Here is a 25650-nt window from a genome sequence, read left to right on the forward strand (position 1 = left end):
TAACAAACTCGAAATATATTTGACGACCCCTTGCTTTTAGCCAGTATGTACGCTTATTACCCTCCCATATCTCTGATGTTTTTGGTATTATCTTTTTCTTAATATTTTCATTTACGAAATTTACAAAGTATCAATTAACCATAATTCAATCTGAGTGAGTTATAAAGGGAACACAATGGACACGACCGACAGGTACACCTGATACGTCGTTAGCATTGCCAATGGTGACATTTTAATTTGAATTAATCATACAGGAGACAATTAGCATCGTGGGAATGGACTTCGCATAACCTTGATCCAAGCGTTGGGCCTTAGGATTCGTACTTCGATCCCTTTCACTAGGCAATAAACTGTAACAGAAACAGAATACAGTTGTGTAATAAGAAGTATAGAAAGCAGTGGGTAACAACCCCACCCGGACCCCCGGTCTCTATGACCTTTCCGAGTACTTTTCGCGTGAAACTGCCACACCCTGTAAACAAGCCCGACGTATTTAAAACATCCCCACGGTCCGTTGGATTATCTAATTGGAGCTAAATTTCCCCGTTTTTATCTCGTTGCCACGGAGGGCGTGTTGCAACTTAATTTACGGTTAGGTCTAAAATGATAGTTTCGTTGTTTTGACCTTTTATGGGTAAAAAGCAGATGGCAAAGCTATTACAACAGGATGTCCCAATAAATCAAACGGAAAATTAATTGGATCGGATAATATAAATATTTCGTACGATTTTTTTTTACTGTTTATAAACACTGCTGTTAACATTAACGTTAAACCGTGACGAAAGACCTTTAAGCATAAGGATCTTCAATGCATCCTTTTCCAGAGAGGAACTAATTGAACGATGTGAAACTTCGCTTCTTTGCACCTGTCTCAACAGGATTATTTTCTTCATAATATATTCGAAAAAAGAGGAACCAGTCAAGCTGTCTTGTTTAGTTCTTTTACTACTTCTTTGACTATGATCATCAATCATTTTTAAATTTTTTTTTCATAAATTGAAAGATGCTATAGTGTTCAAAGAACACATGTCTACGATTACAAGAATGACTGTGCAGAACATTAGAGACTTAACATCAATTGTACGACTCTTTCTTCGGTGTTCACATTTGAGCATTTTAAGCATATATGGACTTAGAAAAAGCTTTTTGCATTTACCAATTGTACCTAGATTTTGTAAGATTTCTCAATTTTTATTTTTTAAATTGAGAAAAATAATTTAGAATTATAAATAAAATAGATGGAAATTACTATAAAACATGTCTCTCAAACAACCTGCCTAATTAAACCAGTAAAGAAAAAAATATACATACATTTCAGAAACGATTCACGAGAGTTCATTGTATTACAAAGTGAGTCTTTGTATTACAAAATATACGAAAATATGAAAGAGAAAGTTCTAGGTAAAGTAGAGGAAACGAAAGTAATATATATAATACAGTTCTATAAATGACTGATAGAAAACGCACAGACCAAACCACTGGATCTGAAGGGCTGAAATTTCGGCAGTCTTATAATGACCCTAAGGAGATCATATAGACAACTCTTTAAATTCTTTACCGAGTGACCTGAAGAGGAAATTTGAGAAACGAGACATTGTATAGAAAGCCAAACTAGAACTCTGCATCGCATTAGAAAGGTACATTAAAACAAAGTCCTGCGTGGACGAAGTCGCGGGTAAAAGCTAAGCGCTTTTATGTAAAGAACTACCTTGAGGAAGACTTTATTAAGCCTTTTTGACATGAGAACTTTATTTAAGGTCAGGTGTGAATCATTAAACTTGAATTGCAAACCTTGGAGAATAGGGAATGCAAAAATGTGCTCTATGCGCTATGAAAGTGTTTTCGAACTTTAACTTCCTCGAATATGAAAATGAGGAAAAAATTTGGAATGAAGTTTAAAAAAATTATTATGTTTCAACTTTGATTAAAAATAAGATGATTAGTGTAAAAATTATATATTTAAAACCTTATGGGAAAGGAAGCCACCCCAGTGGCCGAGTGGTTAAGGCGTCTGAATCGTATTAGCCATGCTAATGGTTCGGGGTTCTTTATCGGCATAGCCCACGGGTTTTTATTTTATCATAATAGGAAATAAATATTGTAAAGTGGATTGACCCCTCGCCCGCGACACCCAACAGGTTTGAAGTCAAGCCGTCCTGCATGACAAGAATTACTTTACTTTATAGAAAAGGTTTTTAGTTGAGATAAAAAAGTATCACGAGCGGGATTCGAACCCACGATCGATACGCCGCTGCTCTACCACTTGAGCTATCGTGACCTCGACTCACTCGGACACCAACTTCCCATCTTCACTAGTTTTTTTTATCTCAACTAAAAACCTTAATTAATTGAAAGATATTAAATGGCCAAGCGGACCACGGAAACTAGTGAAATGAATAAGTTAAAATGAAGTATACCTTCACAAAAGCTCCCCTTGGCCATTTCATTTGTCGCCGAGAATCAAATAGATTACACGACATTTGAAAAATGCAAAAAGGAGGGAAAATTCAAAAGGTGGGGTTGAGATGGGAAGTTAGTGTCCGAGAGGATCGAGGTCAAAATAGCTCAAGTGGTAGAGCAGCAGCGTACCTAGCCGAAGATCGTGGGTTCGAATCCCGCTCGTGACACAGACTTTTTTATCTCAAGTAAAAACCTTAATTAATTGAAAGATATTAAATGGTCAAGCGGACCACGAAAACTAGTGAATTTATAGAAAAAGCTTGTGTTCTCAAAGGAAAATCTTAGAGACAAATTTCCACCATCCAATGAGAACTTGCCAAACATAAAGATATAAATATTTACAAAACATTTTTCTCGAAATTCGGTTATTTAAAGCTCTGCGGGCGATTCATTTTGGTTTGTTAGCATTGATTTAAAGTTATAAAATATTACGGAAATGTTTATGTCCTTGGAGCAAACGGGTAGGCGCTAACGATGCTTAGGCTGATAAAATATATTTAAAAAAACTACCCGCCGTCAATTCAAATTTAAAAACTGACGTTGATTTCGAGGATAAAATGTGTTAAACAATTTTGATCTTTATTGGATCTGTCATCTCAATTCTTCTGCAACTGGCACATTCCTGCTTCTCAGTGACATTCAATTTAAAGGAAGGTGTTAAATATCGTCAGATATGATTTGAAATCAGTCTTTCAGGAAGGATGGAATTTTTGATTTTTAGCTTTTTAATGGATCTGTCATAGTGATCAATCTGACTCGTTTCGGTTTTGAAACCCTGTTAGGCAATGTCTGATCTAACTGACGAGTTAAATATGGCCAGAAATTATTTGAAATCAGCTCTGGTGTAACTGTTTTCCATCTAATACTTCTAATTTTTTTAAAAGCGGTTAAGAGAAAAAAAATCTATAAATTAAAACAATTATCCAGATATTATTTTTTAATTAAAATTATGCCTGATATAAAAACGATTTTTCCCTTTAGGTAGAGGAACATTTCAAAAATGACGTTGCATGATGATAGTTTGAATGGTAAAGAAAATGTTATGCAAGTGGATGATGCGTCCTTTTTGAAAAGATAGTTCCTACTCACAGTAAGTTGTTTTCCAACGATCCCGATTTCGAGCTTTTAGCTCATCATCAGGTTGAAGGAACTCATGTCGAGAGACGTGGTTGTAGAACTCCTTAAACTGATGATAACCTAAAAGCTCGAAATCCGTATTGTTGGAAAACAACTTACTATGAGTAGGAACTATCTTTTTAAAAGGATTAACACCGCACTCACTCCACCCTTCACCATTTCTATATAGTGGACGATCTTTCCATTTTTGATCCATTTTGGATCTGAAAATGATAGTACAATCTTTTTAATGTTTTTGAATCTTCACTTACTGTGAGTAGGAACTCTCTTTTTAAAAAGATTGAACAACACACCCACTCCACCATTTATCATTTCTCTTGACAGCACAGTCATTCGGTTTCGCTCTGTTATCACAGTGAAATCAGCCAATTTCTAATTCTAAGTTTTATACCATAAACAATAATGATTTTAAATTGTATGATGATTTTTATTTACAGAATTAATTTTTTTTCCAGATGGGAGTGAGGAAGGAAAAGCTAGAAAAAGGAGCCGCGCTCCGGTCGTCGAAGGTCCTTTGGACTCCCCGGATCAAGACCTGGAAGAGAGGAATGGCCCTCTCAACCCATCGGTCCCGCCAGGATTTCTAAGTCCCTCTGTCCTGCAGTACTTGGAACTAGGCAAATCCATCCCAGGTAAAGCAACAAAGATCAACCTAATTGCAAACTACACCTTGGGTGTCACTGACCTTTCAACCTCCAATAAAGATGTACCTAATGTTTGGAGATCTAATTGGTACCGTGATTAAACCGACGTGCAAAACTTGTTCACTTTGCGCTTAAACTCCGTATAATAAACTTATAAATATTACTTAACACAGCACGTCTTAATAGGAATAAATGACTGTTTCTCAGTTTACTTGAGTAATGAGTAACGGTAATTTGCAGGATCGGTAATCGTCCACCGATCCATAAAAATCTGTTAAAGTGAGAAATAACTCAAAATTATATTTTGAAAAGTGCAGAGGGTAGAAAAACTAGACACTGATAGGTAAGATATTACTCGAACAGCAGAGATAAAAAAGAATGTCGCAATTGGAAAGTACCACGACTGCAGACAGACAGAATAATTTATAGTTATTTAATGCCGTTGTCTTTAGAAGAATAACGACGAAGTGACTTTAATAGACTTTTTTAAAAGCATAAATCATCCATTGACCAATGCCGTTATTTGTTTCGTTCCTAATTCAAAAGAGGTCGGCTACCTAAATCAATTACCGTTGAGGCAGAGGCGGCATAACACCATCTATAGCAACTACAAAACAAACTTATGCAACGGCTAATTTTTTTCTGCCGAGTTCCAAATTGCTGATTAAGTCCGACATATGGAAATTGCATCCTCTCCGACAACTAGAAAGGAGCCCTTGATCCAATTTAGGGAGACATCCATTGGCTAACGCGTTAACGAAGTTGACCCACTGGCCATTAGATCGTGACCAACGGGCTCATAATGGTGCGAACAAGGGTTAGTCGTTGCTTAGAAGCTGAGCGTGAGCTGTTAAAACTGACTCGGAGTAATTACGTTCAATTATAAAACATTGGGGCAGCTCCTAAATATGGTATTCTGAACATCAAAGGTAAACAGTCTGGAACTGATCACGATGCCTCTGGGTCCGTTATTATCGCTTGTATGTCCTCGGTTAAGTACGTGCTTCGGCTTCAGTCAAAACAAAAGAGCCTTGCATAAACACAATTTTTCGTTGAAGGATTCATTTTTTGTGTTTACAATCCCCATGACAGAGCATGACTGTTTTTTTTTTACGGCTTTATGTTCTAGCATATTAGCCAATGACAATGTTATTATGCGTGTGTGGTGATTAGTGACCGTTAATCGATAATTACTCAGAGATCGTGAGATGCGGTCTGGTGTGATGTAGGTTTCAGAAAAACATTTTCTTTATTGTGCCAACGTTTCGATCTTTATTGAGATCATCTTCAGTGCTCAAAATGTTTGTCTTCTGTGTAATTGTGCCATTCTTGCGTGTCGTGTTGAGAGTGCACGACATGCAAGAATGGCACAATCACACAAAAGACAAACACTTTGAGCACTGAAGATGATCTCAATAAAGATCGAAACGTTGGCACGATAAAGAAAATGTTTTTCTGAAACCTACATCACACCAGACCGCATCTCAAGATCTCTGAGTAGTTATTATGAGTATTTTTTTTGGGGGGGGGAATGGTAAAGTGAAAAAAAGGCCAGAGGAGACGGCGGGAATTGAACCCACGACCGCGGGGTCACGAGCCGAGAGTTTCTCACGCTAACCACTCGGCTACCGCGCATTACCATTAATGTAAGTCACATTTTTGTCGGATATATTCCCATGATCAATTAGAATAATTCAACTTAAACTATGTAAATCGGGCGATGGTAAATATTTTTAATTAGTTAAAAATAGTATATTTGTTTCCTCATTAACGTTATTATTAATAAGTCAATTTTTCATATAAAGATGAACTTTTTTCCTTGCAAAACCCACGGTCAAATCAATTACAATAAATTAACTGACAATGTATAAAAAAAATAGTCGAAAAATATTTCCAGGTTGATAAAAATTATGCTGGATTTGTTTTTTCATAACTGGCTTTCATCATTATTATAATTTATGTCGAAAGATTTTTTCATTAAATCGACATATGAGGATAATTGTAAGTAATAGTTTAACGGAAAATTTATTAAGATAGTGACTATTCAAGTCTGTCAAGATCCTACAGAATTAATTTTAACAATTTATTTTAAGCTTTTCTATCCAATGGTTAATATATTAAGTAAAGTAATTTCTGTCATACAGGAGGTCTTAACGAAACCACTTTACAATACTTTTGCTGTATTATCCATTAAAAGGGCACGGGCAACATGAGGTTTTGAACCCAGAACTGATCGCATGCCCTATTTAAAAAAAAAATAATTTATTGGAACAAAGGTGTGGTGATTAGTGACCGTCAGTTGATGATTATTCAGAAATCGTGAGATGCGGTCTGGTGTGATGTAGGTTTCAGAAAAACATTTTCTTTATCGTGCCAACGTTTCGATCTTTATGGAGATCATCTTCAGGGCCTGGGATTTACAAACGTTGTTTAAATTTAACAAATACATGTAGGATATAGAAAAGAGTGAATTTATACAATGGAAAAAATATTTTTTATATTTAATCCAAGTATTTCTACTCACAAAAAGATTAAGGTGTAACAAAAAGTGCCTATTAAGATACAGTCGTAAACCAAGTTGGTTGTAACTATTCTCAACTAATTTTTAGACTAGTTTTATTACGACATTAACGACAAATTTTTTCTAGTAAACTTTTCCCTTTTCCTCACAATGTTTTCTTAGGTCTTTACTTTATTTTTTAATACATGCGGTTGTTTTAAAAATAAAATAATCAATTTTAATCTGGTTCATCTGTGTTAGGTTTATGTGTTTTATCAATTCATCTCAAATCTTCTATTTCATTAATCTTCTAACCATGAGAATAGTAATTAACACGACTAGCATGCTTGACGTAAAAATTTAACTAAAAATAGGTGAAGAAATATCAATCACAACCTTCCAAGATAACTACAGTCGGAATCAATTAATATTACTTAACAAGATTTCCATCTTTTGTATTTGTTCTAGTTCATTTCTAAGTTTGAGCAAAATTAGTTTTGATGTTATCGTGAGATGCGGTCTGGTGTGATGTAGGTTTCAGAAAAACTGAAATTTTCACTTACTTAATTGATGTCAAAAAATTGCCGCTTACCTGAAACAAGAAAACAAAAACTATGAAATATTACAATAAAAAAATTAAATATTCTAATACACTTTCTCTTCTATATTTGAATAGTTTTATTTTGATTTTTTTGTGCTTTTTTGAAAAGTTATACAGTTTTTTAAGGCATTGTCCACAAAAAAATTTCCCGTAGCATTTGAAATAAGTACGAAACTATCTAACTGTAAGCCATTAGGGGAAAAAAAAAAAAAAAAAAAAAAAAAAAAAAAAAATTGAAATATGTAGAAAAAAAGCATGATTATAATAGCACAGTGCTGAAACACAACCTTTATAAGTATGATTAACCAGAAATCGTGAGATGAGGTCTGACATAGGTTCCAGAAAAACATTTTCTTTATCGTGCCAACGTTTCGATCTTTATTGAGATCATCTTCAGGGCTCAAAGTGTTTGTCTTCTCTGCGATTGTGCCATTCTTGCGTGTCGTGTTGAGAGTGCCCGAGTTCTGAATCATTATCGACTAACGGTCACTAATCACCACAAATTTTACATAGTTTTTTACAGGATTTGATAAGTGGCCTTATAAAGCACTGATTGCTTGAATAAAAACAAGCCAAAATCGTAAGGATCTATGATGACTTAATCGTCTCAGATAAGATCCATTTCAGTTTAATTCTATAAATTTTACATGTAACAACGGTAGGAATATTAGTAACTATGTAATTGAATTCCATATAACCAGGAATTTGCTTCTCAATTTAAACAAGCAAACATATAATATGTATTTTTGTAGTTCTAATAAATTGCCACATTCCTAGTTTCCTTCCCATAGAATTCAGCAGATTTTCATGGAAACATTAGTATTAATAATAATAATTTAAAAAAATTGACGCCAAATCACAATTATGGCGTCTGTAAAGTAAATGTATAGAACAATATTTGTACTGGTTGAATAGATTTGAGTTATATTCTTAATTTAAACAGCCAAAAACCGAGTGATGTATGGAAATATATATTTTCTTTAAATTTAATATACAATACTTTCCAAATGTCAACATAAATCCCTGATACTGTCAACTTTTTTGATTCGGAAAACTAAGATTTGTAAACAATAAAAACCGTAATTATAGTTGGGCAACGGTGTTAAGCAACAAGCTCTGGAAACAATGGAGCCCAAATTACAAATGACAGTTAATCAGAAGGAACAAAGGAGTAGGGAAATAATAATTTATTAAGAGTTAATTATTTTTTCTTTTGTCCCTTTTGAGAGTTGAAAACGGGCAGGTTCAAGGATGGACGAGAAGGGCGCCGGTTTCCCTCTTTCCGTTCAGTACTGGTCGATGATTTCCTCCTTAGCGTTTCGCGAATCGTGAAATCGTGAGCCTACGCCGTCCTCCAGGGATGATGATGATGATGCCGACCCTCCGTGAAAAGCCGACATTAGCAGGTCGAATTTCAACAAAAATTACCCGAGGTGGTGTTTTTGTGCAATTTTAACAAGGAAGTCATGCCGCGGGATGTGGCAGTTTTGGACCATTGGCCACAAGGCTTTGCATAAAAATCATTTTAAAAAAGCCGTTTATTTTTGAAGGCCCGATGATAATCGACTACACTTGTTACAAAGGTGATAATATCTGCCAAAGCGTGACGCTTGAAAAAGCAGGTAGCGACTTAAGTTATCCGATTTGAGATTTTAAGATACACTTACAAATATTCTTAATGTTGGAACGTGACGGATATGTAAGTTTGTGCAGTGCGAATTGTTCACGAGAGAACGTGCCCACTCCCTAGCCTTCCAGGTTCGCACATAAGGCCGCAAACTGGGACCGACTAAATGCCAGTTTTTATCGTTAATCACAGTGGTGCTTTGCGAAAGCGACAGCGCAGCGGAGTAATGCAATTACGCCTTAGCTCCATTAAATAAAGAATCTCCCAATAATTGCAAGACAGCTTTAAATGCAACTTTTTTGGTCTAGTTCCATGGATCATGGGTGAATATCGTTTTATTAGCAAAATAAAAACAGTTGACAAAAAAATTACTGAACTGGAGAACGGTGCATTTATATTATTTCCATACAGCTCCCAAAATAATTATGAACAATTAGTTTTTAAGGTAAAAGTTTCGAATTAACCACAATAAAATTAAACCAATTTTGCATATTTTTATCACAATTTGCAAGATATTTTGACTCGACAAAGAATTGAATGAGGATTACACAAAAACCATGTACCAAGAAAGAAATGCATATCATTTCGAGGAGCGAGAATTAATAAATAAACTGAATATCGTTAAATAACACTTATTACACATATATGTACATATTAAAATAAATCGACGATGGAAGATTTCCTTGAGGTGGGTCAAGGCTCACGTGGGACACCAGGGAAATGAATAAGCCGACAGCTGGCGAAAGATGCGACAAAAAAGGAAAACTTATTTCTCTTATAAAATACCTCTTTCCTACATTAAAATACAAGAAGAAAAGCTAAGCTTACAAAAATGGAACGTTAGGTGGACAAAGCCAGCTGAGGACATAATTACAAGAAGCTACCTTCCATCAGTTCACGACAGAAGGAACGCCATCTTTGTCCATACTCACAAGACAACTACAGCACTCTCCGGCCACGGGAAAAACAGAGCATATTTCATCATCAGCATCAGCGAAAATGCAGATTGTCATTGTAGAGGTGTGGAACAGACATGGATGCACATCATCCTGAAGTGTGGGCTGAATGAAAAAAATTACGCAAATAAATCGTATAAATGTTTTTCAATTCAAAATTACAATGTTACTTATAAAGAATAATTAATTCCCAGATATTGTCAAACAACTGAACGCTTACTATATAAATAGATATAATTTACTGCCGAAGGTTTGCCCTTTTAAAATTAAATTTAATTAAAAGTAATGAAAATAAAAAACGAAGAGAGAGAGAGAGAGAGAGAGAGAGAGAGAGAGAGAGAGAGAGAGAGAGAGAGAGAGAGAGAGAGAGAGAGTGAGATTGAGATAGAGAAGAGGTGATGATGCTAAGAATAATCAATAAATTTAAAAAGCTTGTGTCCCCCAATAGAAAGAGATAAGACTACAATCTCTTCGATCTCTTTGGGTTTTCACGTTTTTTCTTGAAGGCTACATAGTCAAGGTGGCGACGTGATTATAATAACTATGGTATGAGGCATAGTCAGGCAGCATTCAATGCTGAAAGCATTGTCAACTTTAGATGTTGGGTAATTTCGAAGGTTTTATAAAACCTGTATTATTTTGAATTATTATTTTGATCATAAAGATACCATTATCTAAAAATCGGGACAAACAATCTGATGGTATGCAGGGAGGTGAGTTGTTTTATTCAAGTCTGCTAAAATTCCTTAAAAATAATCATTCGAAGGCAACCTACAAGCCGATTATTCATAAAAAAAGAAATAAAATTAACTATAATAATATGTAAAGTTAAAAATATTGACGATGTCGTTCTATAATCTGTAAGTGGAACTTAAGGAATCCATAAAAGACTCATGTCCTCAAGGTTGAATAGATTCCATAGCGTTTTATTTTTTTAACCTTCAAGTCCATATAGTCAAAGAACACCGAGAAATAATTGACTGCAGATTTTTCTGACAGAATATCTGACATGTCCTCGAATGAGACGAGATCATGTAAAGCATGGAATGCTTTGAAATAGAAAACAAAACAACGATAAAACCGTGGCTATTGAAAATTTTCAGAAATAGTTGAATACTACGCTGCTTTTCGGAAGAAGTTCGTGCTGTACGGCCATCCGTCTCGTTAAAACATTGGCTAGGGAACATTTTATTCCAGAGAATGACAAAGAATCGAAAACCCCACAAGAAATACATAAAACTCATTACATAAAATAAAGTTAAATATTATATGCATATAATAAATAAAGCAAAGTTAAATGCTTTTTAGTTTGTTTTTAGATTGTGCTATCATAGCAAAACGCCATTTGATGATTGACACAAATCAATTATTCTGTTTATCTAAGGTTTTTGGATGAGATGAAAAAATATTGTCACGAGCGGGATTCGAACCCACGACCTTCGGATCAATAAGCCGCTGCTCTAACCACTTGAGCTATTGTGACTTCGAAGTCTCACGTCAAGTGGCAAGGGCAGCGGCGTATTGAGCTGTTGGTCGTGGGTTCGAATCCAGCTCGTGAAACTAATTTTTCATCTCAACCAAAAACCTTAGATAAAAAGAATAAATTGGAATAATCTACCTCTAAGCAAATATGGATTAAATTAATACAAATATATTTCAACTTAATAAATTCAAGGAATTAATATAATTTGATATGGAAAAAGTAATAAACAGTAAAAGTAATAATAAAAACAAGTTGCTAGTTAAGGTTTATGGTTTTAACAGTAGGGTAATGGACAAATTGAGATTTAATAGATATACATATATACACATAGATATAAAGACACACTAATCTCCAAATTGAACTGATAATATCGTTTTAAATCTAAAATAAAAACCAATTAATTATTTAATTCTCAACAACATCTCAATGAAATTGGTATCCAAAATTCTGAAGTCGTCTACTAGAGAATAAATAATATACTTGGAAGCCCTCGTTATCGTGAGATGTCAAACAATTATTTTATATAAGGTAAATCAGTAATATGTATTTAATTATTAAAGTAAAGTAACAGACTCTTGTCACGGATAGATTAAAATAATATGCGTTTCATTAATTTTGTTAGTCACTATTTTTCCCTCTAACTCGAATCCTATCCAAGTTACCTCCAAAATCCAGGAACACCTTGAGCTTATCGGACTGGTGTAAACAATGGAGGACAAGACTGAACGAAGAAAAACGCACTCAGTTTACTTTTACGCAGTACATCAACAACAAAGGGATACCAGTTTCCATCCAAGTCAAATATCTCGACAGCAGACTGAATGGAATCTCCACACAAGAGTTACAAAAACAACTTAATACAAGACTTGGACTGCTAAGAAGACTTCTAAAGCCGAAAACGATTTTGAACTCTAAGACAAAGCTAAACTCCACAAGACTTTACTAAGATCAATAAGGACATACGGAGTAGAACTGTGGGGTATTGCCAAGCCATCCAATATCCAGCGCATGCAGTATTTCTAATCGAAAGTCCTTAGACAAAATGTCAAAGCACTTTATTATGTCACTACCCTCGTTATCCACAAAGACCTCAACATTCCTTTTGACATCGAACTGATCCGGTACAGACGTTCCCATCTTAACTCATGGGTGTTGAGACCCATGAGGACCTTTAACGTCCGGACTTATCCCCAAGGGGACTTCTCAGACGCCTAGTGTTCTCGAAAGAACACCAGTAAGATTTCACATGCATGGACTTGTCACATCCCTTGGCTAGCGAGATGGTGTCCCTAAAAAGAGCACATCCATACATGGGCCTTAAAAAAGGCAGTTTTGTGGTTTCCAGCACGGCCTTTCAGCACCACCCCCGGAGAGATAGAGAAAGCACTCTATCTCCGACTCCGGTTGGCCGGTACCCTCCAGCTAAGGTACAATTTGTTTACAAACCATGACCACCACGAGTCCAATCTCAATTAGTGGAGCCGCTTGGATACTCCACTCCCTCAGTATTATTTTTAAGATGGGACTGATCGCCCACCCGGGAGGTCATACGAACTCCCTACTGATGCACCCGTTGCCTGAGGGGTGCGGGTTCAGTAACCAGGAATCCTCTGCCAAAGCAGAGCGGGAGAGGGAGGGAAAAGGAAAGGGGGTAGAAAGGGTAAAGGAAGGCAATACGAATAATGCCTCCATCATTGGTTACCCCCAGGCACCAGGGGTCGGACTTTGCCTTGGCCCACGGGGAAGACGTCAGGTACATGAGGTTCCATCCCTAACCATCCCTAGACGTCCGGTACATTGTGTTCCCGAGTACTCATCGTCAACAAGACAAGAGGATCTTTAGCGTCCGCACCTGGCCTTTTGGCCTTATCGACGTTTTGATTCTCAAGATGAGAGCTGACGCACCTCCGCATACGACGAAACGGTTACAGATTCCAAATCTTCAACACGAGCCTTTCGAACCATCCTAACCATCCTGCTCGAGTACTCTCCACTCATTCCCATCCTGACAACCCGCCACGTCGCTTCAACTCCTCAACCGACGGTGACCTCCTTGACCACCTAATCATACACGTTGAGTTGAGCAATGGCTGGCTCCTCAAAGCATGTGCTATACTGGTGCAATGCTGGCATTAGAGCTAATGTGGTGCTGTGTGGTACATTAATCACGAGTACATATTTGTATAGTATACGATCATGTATAGATAACGATTAATAAAAAAAATTCCCGAGGCAATATCTATAGTAAACGCATATCTAGACATATTTTTCTTTGATAGACTTTCGAAATTTTGCTAAATTATAATTTTTTAAGTCCGGTACATCTGACAAAAGATCTAGCATAGTCAACGCAAACCTGGTGCGTCAATATATTTTTGTTTCTTCGTGTTTATCTTCTATCTTGCAATAATAAACAATATTTTAAGCTTCTTTATTATTTATTGATGGTCTTTCTTAGTTCGTACGTTGGTTTATCGTTCGATCATTATGCATACGAAAGCCCTGGCCTGATGAAAATATGCGACACGGTTCTGCAGATTACAACATTGGGGTAAGGGAATTTTTTTTTATTGGCGTTGTAAAACGTGGGAAAGATTAGAGGACATCATACGAGATACATTGACTCGCGTGAGCACTAATGTGGGAAAACGGCGATAGTTTGAATCGTAGAGTTAAAAATATCCTTTTCAAGATCGCCCCACCCCCGACTTTGTTGAAATTGATCCCCTTACCGAATGTGTAAACAGGATTCGAAACGGCCATCGGCCCTGTTTTTAGAAAACTGGTCGCCGCCTATTACGTAAAATAGGAGGCGCTAAACGATTACGGACGGATTCACCCGGGAGTGAAAGTTCGACAATTGGAAGATCACAGTTTTTGGAACGTGCTGTAGAACCTTTATTCAACCTGTTTCCGTATCTATAATCTTCGTCGATCGGCATTTCGGCCAGTCGTAACCGACAAAATTAAATCTGTTTGATACCATCATGGAAATAAATCTTAAACCCTAACCTATGATTCGAAAAACTGAACAACTGAAATATCACAATTCTGCAATAACTAAAGAAACTTGTAAAAATCTTATAATAATTATTACCAATATTCATGGACTATATGTGCTTCAATATTTGATATATCAGATTGTAGGAAAAAATCGACAGAAGTTTATAAAATAGATTAAATTATTTTCATCCAAAATCAGGTAGTAAACGGAAGATTAATATAAATAATCAAATATCTCGCTTGCCATGGTTTAACCACTTAGTACTTAATCATTATGATGAAACTATTACTTTCATGAACTCTATTACATCGAAATATTTAGGTTCATTTAGAACGTTTACTCAAGAAAACTATTGGGTTGTCCGGAAAATAATGCAGGATTTTGGTATTAAACAAAAAAAAAGAAACTAGTTACTTTAAAGCAATGTTCTTTAATCAAAATAATTTCCCATACTCTCAATACATTTCTCCCAACGTGTTGGTAACTTATTAATTCCGTCTGAGTAGAATTCAGAATTTTTAGAATTGATAAAGTCAATAAATGCATTTTCCAGTTCCGTTTGATTTTTGAATATTATGTGTTGTAAGTAGTGGTCCAGGTGTCTAAAAAAATGGTAGTCAGTAGGCGAGAGGTCCGGAGAGTAGGGTGGGTGAGGCAAAGTTTCATAGCCAAGCTCCAATAATTTTTGTGACGTTACACGTGACACATGTGGTCGAGCGTTGTCATGCAACAAAATGGGCCCTTTCCGATTGACCAAAGAGGGCTTCATTACTGCCAATTTCTGATGCATGGTATTAATTTGGTTACAGTATGATTCAGCATTGATGGTTTCGCCAGGATTTAAGAAGCTGTAGTGTATTAAACCAAATGAAGCCCACCATACCGTAACCATTACCTTTTTTTGATGAGTTGGGGGCTTTGGAGCTTCTCCTTTGTCGAGCCACTGTCCAGAACGTCTAGTGTTATCGTAGAGAATCCACTTTTCGTCACATGTAACAATTCTGGCCAGAAATGGGTCATTTTTGTTTCGACAAAGAAGTGATGCACAAACATCAAAGCGCTGATTTTTTGGCGATCGTTTAATGAGTGTGGAACCCAATTTTCGAGTTTTTTCACTTTTCCAATCGCCTTGAGGTGGTCAGCGACGGTCGTTTTACTGACTTTGAGTTGCTCTGCAAGTTCTCGAACAGTTGTTTTGGGGTTTTCTTCCACCACTGATCGCAGAACATCATCATTAAGAGAGGAAGGCCTTCCACGACCTTCTTCATCTTCAAGGCTGAAATCTCCCTCCCGAAATTTTTTAAACCACCTTTGCACAGTGCACTCATTAACACAACCCTCGCCCCAGACTTGATGTTTCTAGCCGTTTGGGCTCCGCTTCGGCCGAGTTTAAACTCGTAAAAGAAAATCGTACGAAATTCTCGCTTTGACATTATAAGGATGACTGAATTATTTCCAAGTAGCGGAATGCTACAGAGGTAAACAAACAATATCATCATACAAATGAGTAATCCTGTAAACGTAAACAGAATATTTTATATAGATTTTTTTTAATGAAAACTTAAAATCCTGCATTATTTTCCGGACAACCGAATAGTTTCAAAGGTTTTAATGCATTATGCATAACACGACTGTTACAACTCGCCGAGTAGTCAGTAAAAAATATTCCTGTAATAACGTACGAATAATATAACACATATCCCAGGGCGTGAAATCATTGTTATTATATCACTGTTCCATCACTATGCGAGCTCCAAGATGATAGGGGTATGCTGGTTGGCGGGGGTTTAGTATTCTCCAAGCACTACATCTTTCTGGCTTGTACTTTTCCTAGTCCTTAGTTCAGTTCAATTGACTAGGTCCTTCTTTTAAGAAGTAAAAAGTTATTGACCGTCATTGCTGCAATTCTTTTCCCTGGGTCTTCTTGATGTCATAGATTCTTCACTGAACGGTTGCTTCGCATTTTCGAAGGTAATATGAGTGCCAGTTTTTTCCTCCTCCATTGAATAATACCTAAGGTGTTTTCTCAGGTGCCAGTGACCGGTGTGATGTCCTATCACTCCCATGAGTTTTACCCTGTCTAACAGTAGAATTAGAGTTATGTCGACTCATGAAAATTTCCAATTTTGGTGAGGATTCTTTAACCTCCTCTGGTCAATTTGTCTGCTTGTCCATTACCCAGAATTCTTTTGTGAACTGAAACCCAAGATATTGTCAGGATTTTGTGCTTTCACAAGTTTTGAAGATTTTGGATGCGACCTTTTTATGTGCTAATGCTTTTCGGGCGGTTTGGCTGTATTTTTTTGAAATATGTTTTTGAAAGACTGAGGTGCCCTAAAAAGTTTGATTGCTGCTGTTTTGGGCATGCACAAAATATATCTCTTTACTTCATTTGTTTTTGAGCTGTATTTAATTTTCACAAGCTTTATAATCTGTAAAAATTGTATAGACGCAAGGAATGTTTCCGGCATCGTATAGCCAGTTCCTCATTTCTCAATATTTGTAAGAATGGGTGTCTGATTTTATTGTTTTAAGCCCAAAATGTTTAATCCTCATGCAATTTGCTTATTTGTGGTGACTGAATCAGCTTTTTCCTTGCTTTTCCTTGTATACATGTTTTGAATTGAGTAAGTTCAATTTGGTGAAGTAAAAAAAAAAAAAAAAAAAAAAAAAAAAAAATGTGACATTTCTGACAATTTATAATTTCTACTCGAATATTTTTTACCAAAACACATTTCATTTGGTAATGGATGCCATCAGTATCAACATACACATGCTCAAAATCTTCGATAATAATAACTCAATATCCATCTGCTATCGTCGGCAAAAATTAAACGCCTCATAAATATGATCAATTCGGTGAGCCAATGAAAATATTTCTGAAAATAACAGGAATAATACAACAGATACTTTAACCACCTGTTCTTTACGTCGTCGTTATCATAATCACGGTGCCGCCATGGCAAAACGTGCTTCAAGGAAAAACGTGAAAATCTCAAGGGGGATTGTTAGGGACCTTTAGTGGGGAGGACATGCAAAGAAAAAGATAATTTAACGTTAATTAAAGTTGTTATATTAGACATCCTTGTTGTCAAAAGAAGAATGGAAAAACCGCTGGGCTTGGAAAAATAGAAATAACCCTGCCAAACTGTGGCAGGCTAAGAATGACGTCGGTCCCTGGTTCACGGAAAATGGGTCAAAAAGGGAAAAGGTCATACTGACAAGACTACGCATAGGTGATACAAGAATTACGCACGGGCACCTTCTAGCAGGAAAGCGACCGCATAGATGCCTATTATGCAAGGATAGAGTAACAGTTGAGCACCTTTTCTAATTGTAGAAGGCTCGAACTTTATAGGGAATATTTTGGAATATCATCGGACCTGTGCGTAGTCTTGGGGCACGGCAGCGGGCACAAATCGATGTACCGGTACCTCAGGGCTATAGGGATTTTCAAATGTATATAGTTTTTGTGTGTTTGTGCTGTGCTTGTGTTGTGTCTGAAGTGTTTGTGTGGTGTTTATGTTAATATATTAGGATGAATGTAATTTATTAGCGTGAAAAGAAGGGGTTATTTTCCCCGCCCCGAGGAATATCGAGTACTCTGGGGTGAGTGTGTGACGTCTGGAGAGTAAAAGTAAGTTATTAGCGCGAATGGAGTGGGTTCGGCCCCGCCCCGAGGAATATCGAATACTCTTGGGGAGTGAATGTGACCAGACTTCTATGTTTGTGGCGATATATATGTTATGCATCTATTCTTAAATTGACAACCTGAGGTACTAACAAGAGGCTAGCATTTTAAAATAACGACGTAATATACAAGTAAAAGCAGAGAGTCATTAACCAGATCGAGATGCTCAAATGGCTGCAGTTCAATACAAAATACTCGAGAAAGACCGGAAAGAGAAGGAATACACGCGGAGGGCCGGCGATGACCTCAGCTGTTCGTCGGCCCATAAACCTTCCATTTTATATATATGTATAGACATCCTTGTTATTTCATGTTGTCCTGGTATACATGCTTCGGAGTTTAGAGCTTAATTTCGGAGTTTCGAGAAACCCTTTTGCCATTTAGGCCCCTTAAAAAACAATGTAATCTCCAAGAAACTAAAAGAATTTACAATGGTCAGAGTCATGTCGTTTCCTTTCCTTAGAATTGGTACAACTTTTATAGTCTGTATGTGATTCTTGAAATATGGTATCATAATTATTTAATAATAACATTTTTACAATTTTTTTTGTTCATTCGTTTAGGGATCCTAAAGGAATTATAAAATACACATAGAAACGAAATAAGTACACATTTTATGGTACTTTCTTCGTTCCCAGATCTATGTCTTGGTTTACACATACAGTAATGTTTCATATGTCGACAGGTCGGCCAGGAACGGACTACCCAGTGCTTGGGATGGTGCCATACACCGACTTCTACTGCGACGAGCAGGAGTACCCCGGCTTCTTCGCCGACACAGACACGCGATGCCAAGCGTGGCACTACTGCGACATCGACGGCCGCCAGGCTACGTTCCTCTGCCCGAACGGTACGCAGTTCTCCCAGGCGTTTTTCATCTGCGACTGGTGGTTCAACGTGCGATGCGACATGTCAAAAGAGCTCTACCACATCAACGCCCGGCTTTACAGGAGGCCCAAAGTCAACCCGACGAGGCCGCACAGAGTGGTGACGAAGGAGGTCATCGACAACATATTTCTGAAACGCTGATTTATTTTTTTCTTCCACTGATCGACTTTTAACCGGATAGTGCATTCCGCTTGAAAGAACACTGGTAGATTGTGCGATGAACGACTTAATTTATCTGTTTTTCTTTTTTTGCGAAGATGGTGTTTTAAATTTTTTAAAAAATATGTTTAGGAATAAATAAGTAGGATTTTCTTAATATTGCTCTGTAAGAAACTGTTTTATAAATTTAAATGTAATATGTAAATGTAGAATAATAAGACTTTAGTTATACGGTTACTTGTTTTAACTAGTTTATTTTTTTCCCCTAGAATAAATATAAAAATCCCTGATCCAAATAAGTCTAAATATTGGGTGAGTACTATTATTTTTGAAGGAATGTTTAGGGAAATGCATATGTTTCTAAGAGAGACCTTTACCTAGAATCCAATGGTACTGTCCAAATTTGATTATAATTAAGATATTTTCAAATAAAGAGAGGTACCTACTTTTTTCTGGTTCATTCCAAAAAGCTCTCCACTCTAAAAACAGCAACAATAAAATTATGAAAAATCAATCGATTAGTTCTTGAGGAATTTCATTTTTTCAATTTGTGGACTTTGAGAATGTCTCAGGACACACTGGACTAATTTTTTCGCTCACTCAATGCTCTCTTTCTCTTTCATAGATTTTCATAATTTTAGTATGTTTTTAGAATCGAGAGAAAAACCTCTGCTCATTTGAAAATAAAACGTTACTTTATGAAACATATGAACGTGATTTCGAACAAAATATAGGATTCTACGTAAAAAAAGGAATAACCAATTTATTATTTTGATACAGTTCACTATAAAATAAATGAATAAAATAAATGGCCCTGTCAGTATAAATTTATTGAGTATGCTTTATACTATGTTTATATTTCTTGTCGTTTAATGTGTTTACTAAAACCTCTGTAAATATTGTTCTGATTGTTTATACTTGGAAAACATGTTTTTCATTTTTAAAAGAAGAATTTTCAATGAAATCAACAACTGAGAATTAATCTAGTGGAACCGGTTTATTTTCAGACTTTAGTTATTTCGTAATCCACGGATGATCAGAGGGCAAGCCAATCTTCATACATGACGCGATTAATTTTAATCTTTTGTAATTCGATTCGTTCATCCCGGTTAATGATGACCTAATATGGCGCCATTGCTTTACGAGTTTCTATTGATACGGCCGAGCATACCCAATACCGATTGTACGCTCCCTGGCATGTGGAGAATGGTGAACAAGGATAAGGATGATCTTGTTACCAAGGCTGGAAGAAATCGATTCTCAATTGTAAGGAGTATTCGGTGAAACGTGATGTGATGTATGGGCGTTTGAAGAAAATTACCGCGATCATACTTGCAAATAGGCGTAATTGGGATAAAAATAAACGTTCGAGATGTGAATTAATCACTAAAACTGCACATAGACAAGGACGTGTAAAGGTTAGGAAAAGATCCCGCTAATTCACAGATCGACTGCGAGATGGGTAACATTGTGCCTTACCAAATAAAAGGTTAAATCCTCATAAGTTAATAAAATTATATTAATTATAGTAATGCATATGTAATTTATAAGGCAGAACTTCAAGAATTATTAATCACAGAAACACAACGCTCGGTTTCGAAAAGGTAAGACCGAATAAAAAACAAATGTGTAAGATTTGTTTTATTTTTCCCACTTAATTCCGGCTCATCTTCAAAGGCCAAGGACGAATTGGCATTTCGATTGGAGCTTGGAATACGACTTGTTTTTAAAGCTGTGTTTTTCACGGTTTGGCTTCTTCAAAAAGAATGTCTCGGCCAACCGAGTGACCAGCATTGGCAACACAAATAATTGAATGGGCGTGTAGAAACGAACGCCGACGAAACAAACTTCCGGCTATCTGCAGTGAATTACAACCATTCCGATTAGAAAGCGAGTGTCACGGTTTATAAGCATAAATTCTCACATTTGGCTATTTATTAACAATTAACTATACAAGTGGGTGGAGTTTTTAAAAACTACGTGATGACATTGTAGAAAAAAGTGTGTGGAGAATGTAACTTTACTCATCCGAAGAACAACTGGACCCAATTTTTCGAAGTTATTTTTGATGTTGGAGTGTGTATGTATATATAGTATATACATATATATACATAGATATAAGTAGAGTTACGCAGAAGGATCGAGGTCTTGACAAAATCCTTGACTTGAGCTCTTCTTGTGGACACAGGCATAAAATTTATGCTCTTTAAACATCCCATTAAAAAATAGTCTCAAGTCGGGAAAACTACCTGTCGCGTTTATCTTCTATCGGTTAAATTTCTTACGAAAATTGTGTGTACAATACGATTTACAAAAAGCTTACCTTTAACGCTTATAAAAAAAAGTTTTTAAAAACTACGTGATGACATTGTAAAAAAAAGTGTGTGGAGAATGTAAATCTACTCATCCGAAGAACAACTGGACTCACTTTTTTCGAAGTTATTCATTTGATGTTGGAGTGTGTATGTATATATAGTATATATATACATGTATACAGAGATATGAGTAGAGTTACATTCTCCACACACTTTTTTCTACAATGTCATCACGTAGTTTTTAAAAACTTTTTTTTATAAACGTTAAAGGTAAGATTTTCTTAAGATTTCTTCGAGTCTTGCTTAAAATTAGCTTTATGTTTGAAACTTTTTCGATATTTGGAACCTTTAAGAAAAAGAGTCACCATTGTGTAGTATTGTTAGTGTAAAAGGTTAACTCAAACGGATAAATTAACTGACTTTGTCAACCTTAATGTTTTATTTTTTATTTGTCGATTTTTATACATCTGTAAAGTAATTTAAGATTGAAAAACAGCGGAACTAAGGATAAAAACAAGAACATTTTAGTTAGCAAGTGCGGACAACCGATCCAGGTGAGCCTCTTTAAATAAAAATGAATTAAATCCTTTTTAGTTTTTCAGCCTTTGTCATATTACAAAATCAATGACATGTAGAAAGGTGAATAAAATGAAACAAATCGGTTACATGGAACATAATTACGCACAGAAAATAAATTCACTAATTGCAAAAAGGAGGGAAAATTCAAAAGGTGTAATTGAGATGGGAAGTTGGTGTCCGAGTGGATCGAGGTCACGATAGCTCAAGTGGTAGAGCAGCGGCTTATCTAGCCGAAGATCGTGGGTTCGAATCCCATTGGCTTTTTTATCTCAACTAAAAACCTTAATTAATTGTAACAGAAAATAAAGATGGCAAGTATTAATTTTGTTGTAGTACATTGTAAATAAACAAAACCTACAAAAACTATTATAATTGTCCTATAAATAAAAATATACACAAATACCTTGGTTACATCGAATTATCTGTTCTTAATGTTTATGCGTATATTAACCATTATAACTTNATATATATATATATATATATATAAACACACACACACACACACACACACGCACGCACGCACGCACACACACACACACAAATGCCAGGAAACAAAAATGAAATACTTCGGGTAAACATATCATAAATTGTCAAAAAACATTACTGTTTTTAATGTGGAGAAATCGATGCAACAAACAGTTAAAGATTTACGTTGTAAATCCTTAATCAAGTTTCAGCATTTGCATACAGCCATGCGGGTGAAATCTTGGAAAGCTTCTTGTAGTAAAGATGCGGAAAGAGTAAATATTTTACCAACACTTTCCATACAACAATTAAAACCGGATATCCGACAAGAATGACGATGTCGAATATAACCGAATGACACGATTTAAATCAAAGTATCCAGTTCACATTGCAAGTTGAAACAAAAAAGTACCGACGTACGAATAAAGTAAGTTTGATGAAAAAAATTCCTTCAATCGTATTATATTAATCACTGTTTGAAACAATGAGATAAAGATTGATGATTGATTTGCTTTCAGTATTCCCTAATTATTCAGAAATCGTGAGATGACAAACACTTTGAGCCCTGAAGATGATCTCAATAAAGATCGAAACGTTGGCACGATAAAGAAAATGTTTTTCTGAAACCTACATCACACCAGACCGCATCTCACGATTTCTTAATAATTATCGATTAACGGTCACTAATCACCACACAGTATTCCCTAATTTGGAGATCTCATAATTTTTGGATAAAAGAATGCGATAAAGTAATAAAAAATGATTTTTATTCTTCTTTTTTTTAACGAGGGTTCGCTACAGCAGAGGTTATACAAACCCTCGGGGTGCCGGTGTTCCATCCAGCGGCCCTGCATTCGAACCCTGGACCTTTACCTTACAGTGATGAGTGCCGTGTCAACGGCTAAACCGTTGCGTATACCGACGCCCCAATAAAAAATGTTACATTTAAGAAAAGGACGACGTAGCAATACAAAAATGAAATGGAGGATGATTAAAATGAGTAGGTAAGTGAAAAAAACTTATAATAATAAAAAGAAAGGAATAAATAGTACAAGGAAAGAACAAAGGGGGGGAGGGGGAGAGGGAGGGAGAGATTTTACAGATCTTTAAGGATTTTACATTTCAATGACATAAAAAAATGTAAATGTGCATAATATATAGCTGTTTAACTTAACAACTAACTAAATAAACAATAACCTCATTAACGGGTTCATTTCGAAACATAGTAAATTTTTCCTAACCAATGACTAAGAAATTTGAAAACCCTGTTTGATTACACAATACTAATTATCTGCTCATTAATTACAGCAAAAACTTTCGTGCCCTACATTGTAAAAAACTTTCCCTACAAATAGTAATGTACCAGTTCGTTCGAAGTATTGCTAATATTAAAAAAAAACTAAATGTGTTGCACACTTTGGAATGACATTGTTTTACTATGCGTTTTATCGGAACTGATGTGAATCCATCAATGTGCTTAATGGCGAGTCGTGATCGAAATCAGATTTTTTTTTTTAAATTAAAACACAATACAACCGTTAACCAATCAAAATTTAAAATATAGATAATTTCCTTGGCAAAGGGCAGAGTGTAAATTCATCAATCTCCCATTCACTCGGTTCGAAGGTTAAGTGAGCGGCAATTTATAATATACAAAATATTAACTGTCCTATGACCACAAAAAATATATTTTCGATTGCCGGGCTGTGGAACGATAGCTATCATTTTGTTGGAAAAATGAGGGGAATCGACCTAATTTTTTTGCAATTTAAAGAAGGGTAGACATTAAATTCAAATTAAAATGGAAATGCCATTTGCACATGATATTCTTAAGTCGATAATCACCGTTTCGTGCGAGGAATGCATTTAATTCTTAGACCTTGCCAAAGTAAATTATTAACATTCTAAGAAGGAAAAAATAGGATTAAAATTGGAATCCTTCAAAAATCTGTCATCCAGACATTCGGTTCTCTATGTGGCTTGAATTGGTTTTTTTCCATTACTTGTATAACACATTTTAAAGATGATGAAAAATGTTTTTAAAAAAGGTTTTTGCCTCTTAATACTCAATATATTTGGAGGTAGATAAACTTCAAAAATATTTTACCTTAAAATTTTTACTGACAAAAAATCACCTTATTTTTGGTTAGCGAAAGTACATGCAGTGAATAAATACCTAATAAGACTTAAAAAAACAGTTGCCTAATGTTTACAACTTTCTTGTAAAAATATATAGGTCATTACATTGTGAAAATATCTGCTTCGTGGTGAAAATGGTATGTCAAGCGCTATCTAGCGTCAATTCATAAAATATCAAAAATCCTGAACAGTTTTAAATTAGATATATTTTACCTTACAACTTGTTATGGCGTATATAAACACTATACAAATTATGTGTAAAAACAAATAAAATTAATATAAGCATGTCACAATTACGATCAATGTAAAATCAATATTTATATTGAAAACTTGGTCTAAATGGGTACTTTGAATATTTTTGGGAGCAAATTGATTCTTTATAAATAATTTATTTTAAAAATTAATTAAAGAAATCAAAACAAACGCGAGAAAAAATTATAAAGATGGATATATATGATTCTACACTGCTTTTGCTAAATTTTTTTCATCCCACCTAATTAAAACGAACACTTTTAGTATTTAATTTTATATTGAGAGGAAAAATGGTTACAAGATTATTGTGACCGTTAGCCGATAATTATTCAGAAATCGTGAGATGCGGTCTGGTGTGATCTAAGTTTCAGAAAAATATTTTCTTTATCGTGCCAACGTTTCGATCTTTATTAATATCATCTTCAGGGCCTGGGATTTACAAACATTGTTTAAATTTAACAAATACATTTTTTGCATTGTATAAATTCACTTTTTTCCGCATCCTACATGTATTTGTTAAATTTAAACAATGTTTGTAAATCCCAGGCTCTGAAGATGATCTCAATAAAGATCGAAACGTTGGCACGATAAAGAAAATATTTTTCTGAAACCTACATCACGCCAGACCGCATCTCACGGTTTCTGAATAATTATAAAAATAAATGCAATAAGTTACTAACGTCAAATAGTTTTACTTTAAAAGATCCCAAATTCTGTGAATATTACCTAGCACGATAATACTTTCCAGCT

The 25650-nt window shown here is 35.5% G+C and overlaps 2 protein-coding genes across 2 annotated transcripts in view; one reads left to right on the top strand and one right to left on the bottom strand.

The window, feature by feature from the left end:
* Positions 1–19397, top strand: part of LOC106662142 — a 56330-nt gene extending 36933 nt beyond the window's left edge. The window contains exons 2-3 of the mRNA XM_014385965.1: positions 4053–4229; positions 18789–19397. Of these exons, the coding sequence (XP_014241451.1) occupies positions 4053–4229; positions 18789–19132 (521 nt within the window). The 3' untranslated portion in view covers positions 19133–19397. The remainder of the gene's footprint in view (positions 1–4052; positions 4230–18788) is intronic.
* LOC106662138 (tudor domain-containing protein 1-like) overlaps positions 1–25650 on the bottom strand; it is a 182837-nt gene that overhangs the window by 62687 nt on the left and 94500 nt on the right. The window lies entirely within an intron of this gene.

The sequence above is a fragment of the Cimex lectularius genome, unplaced genomic scaffold (assembly GCF_000648675.2).
Source record: "Cimex lectularius strain Harlan isolate CLEC.00 unplaced genomic scaffold, Clec_2.1 scaffold19, whole genome shotgun sequence".
Lineage (NCBI taxonomy): Eukaryota > Metazoa > Arthropoda > Insecta > Hemiptera > Cimicidae > Cimex > Cimex lectularius.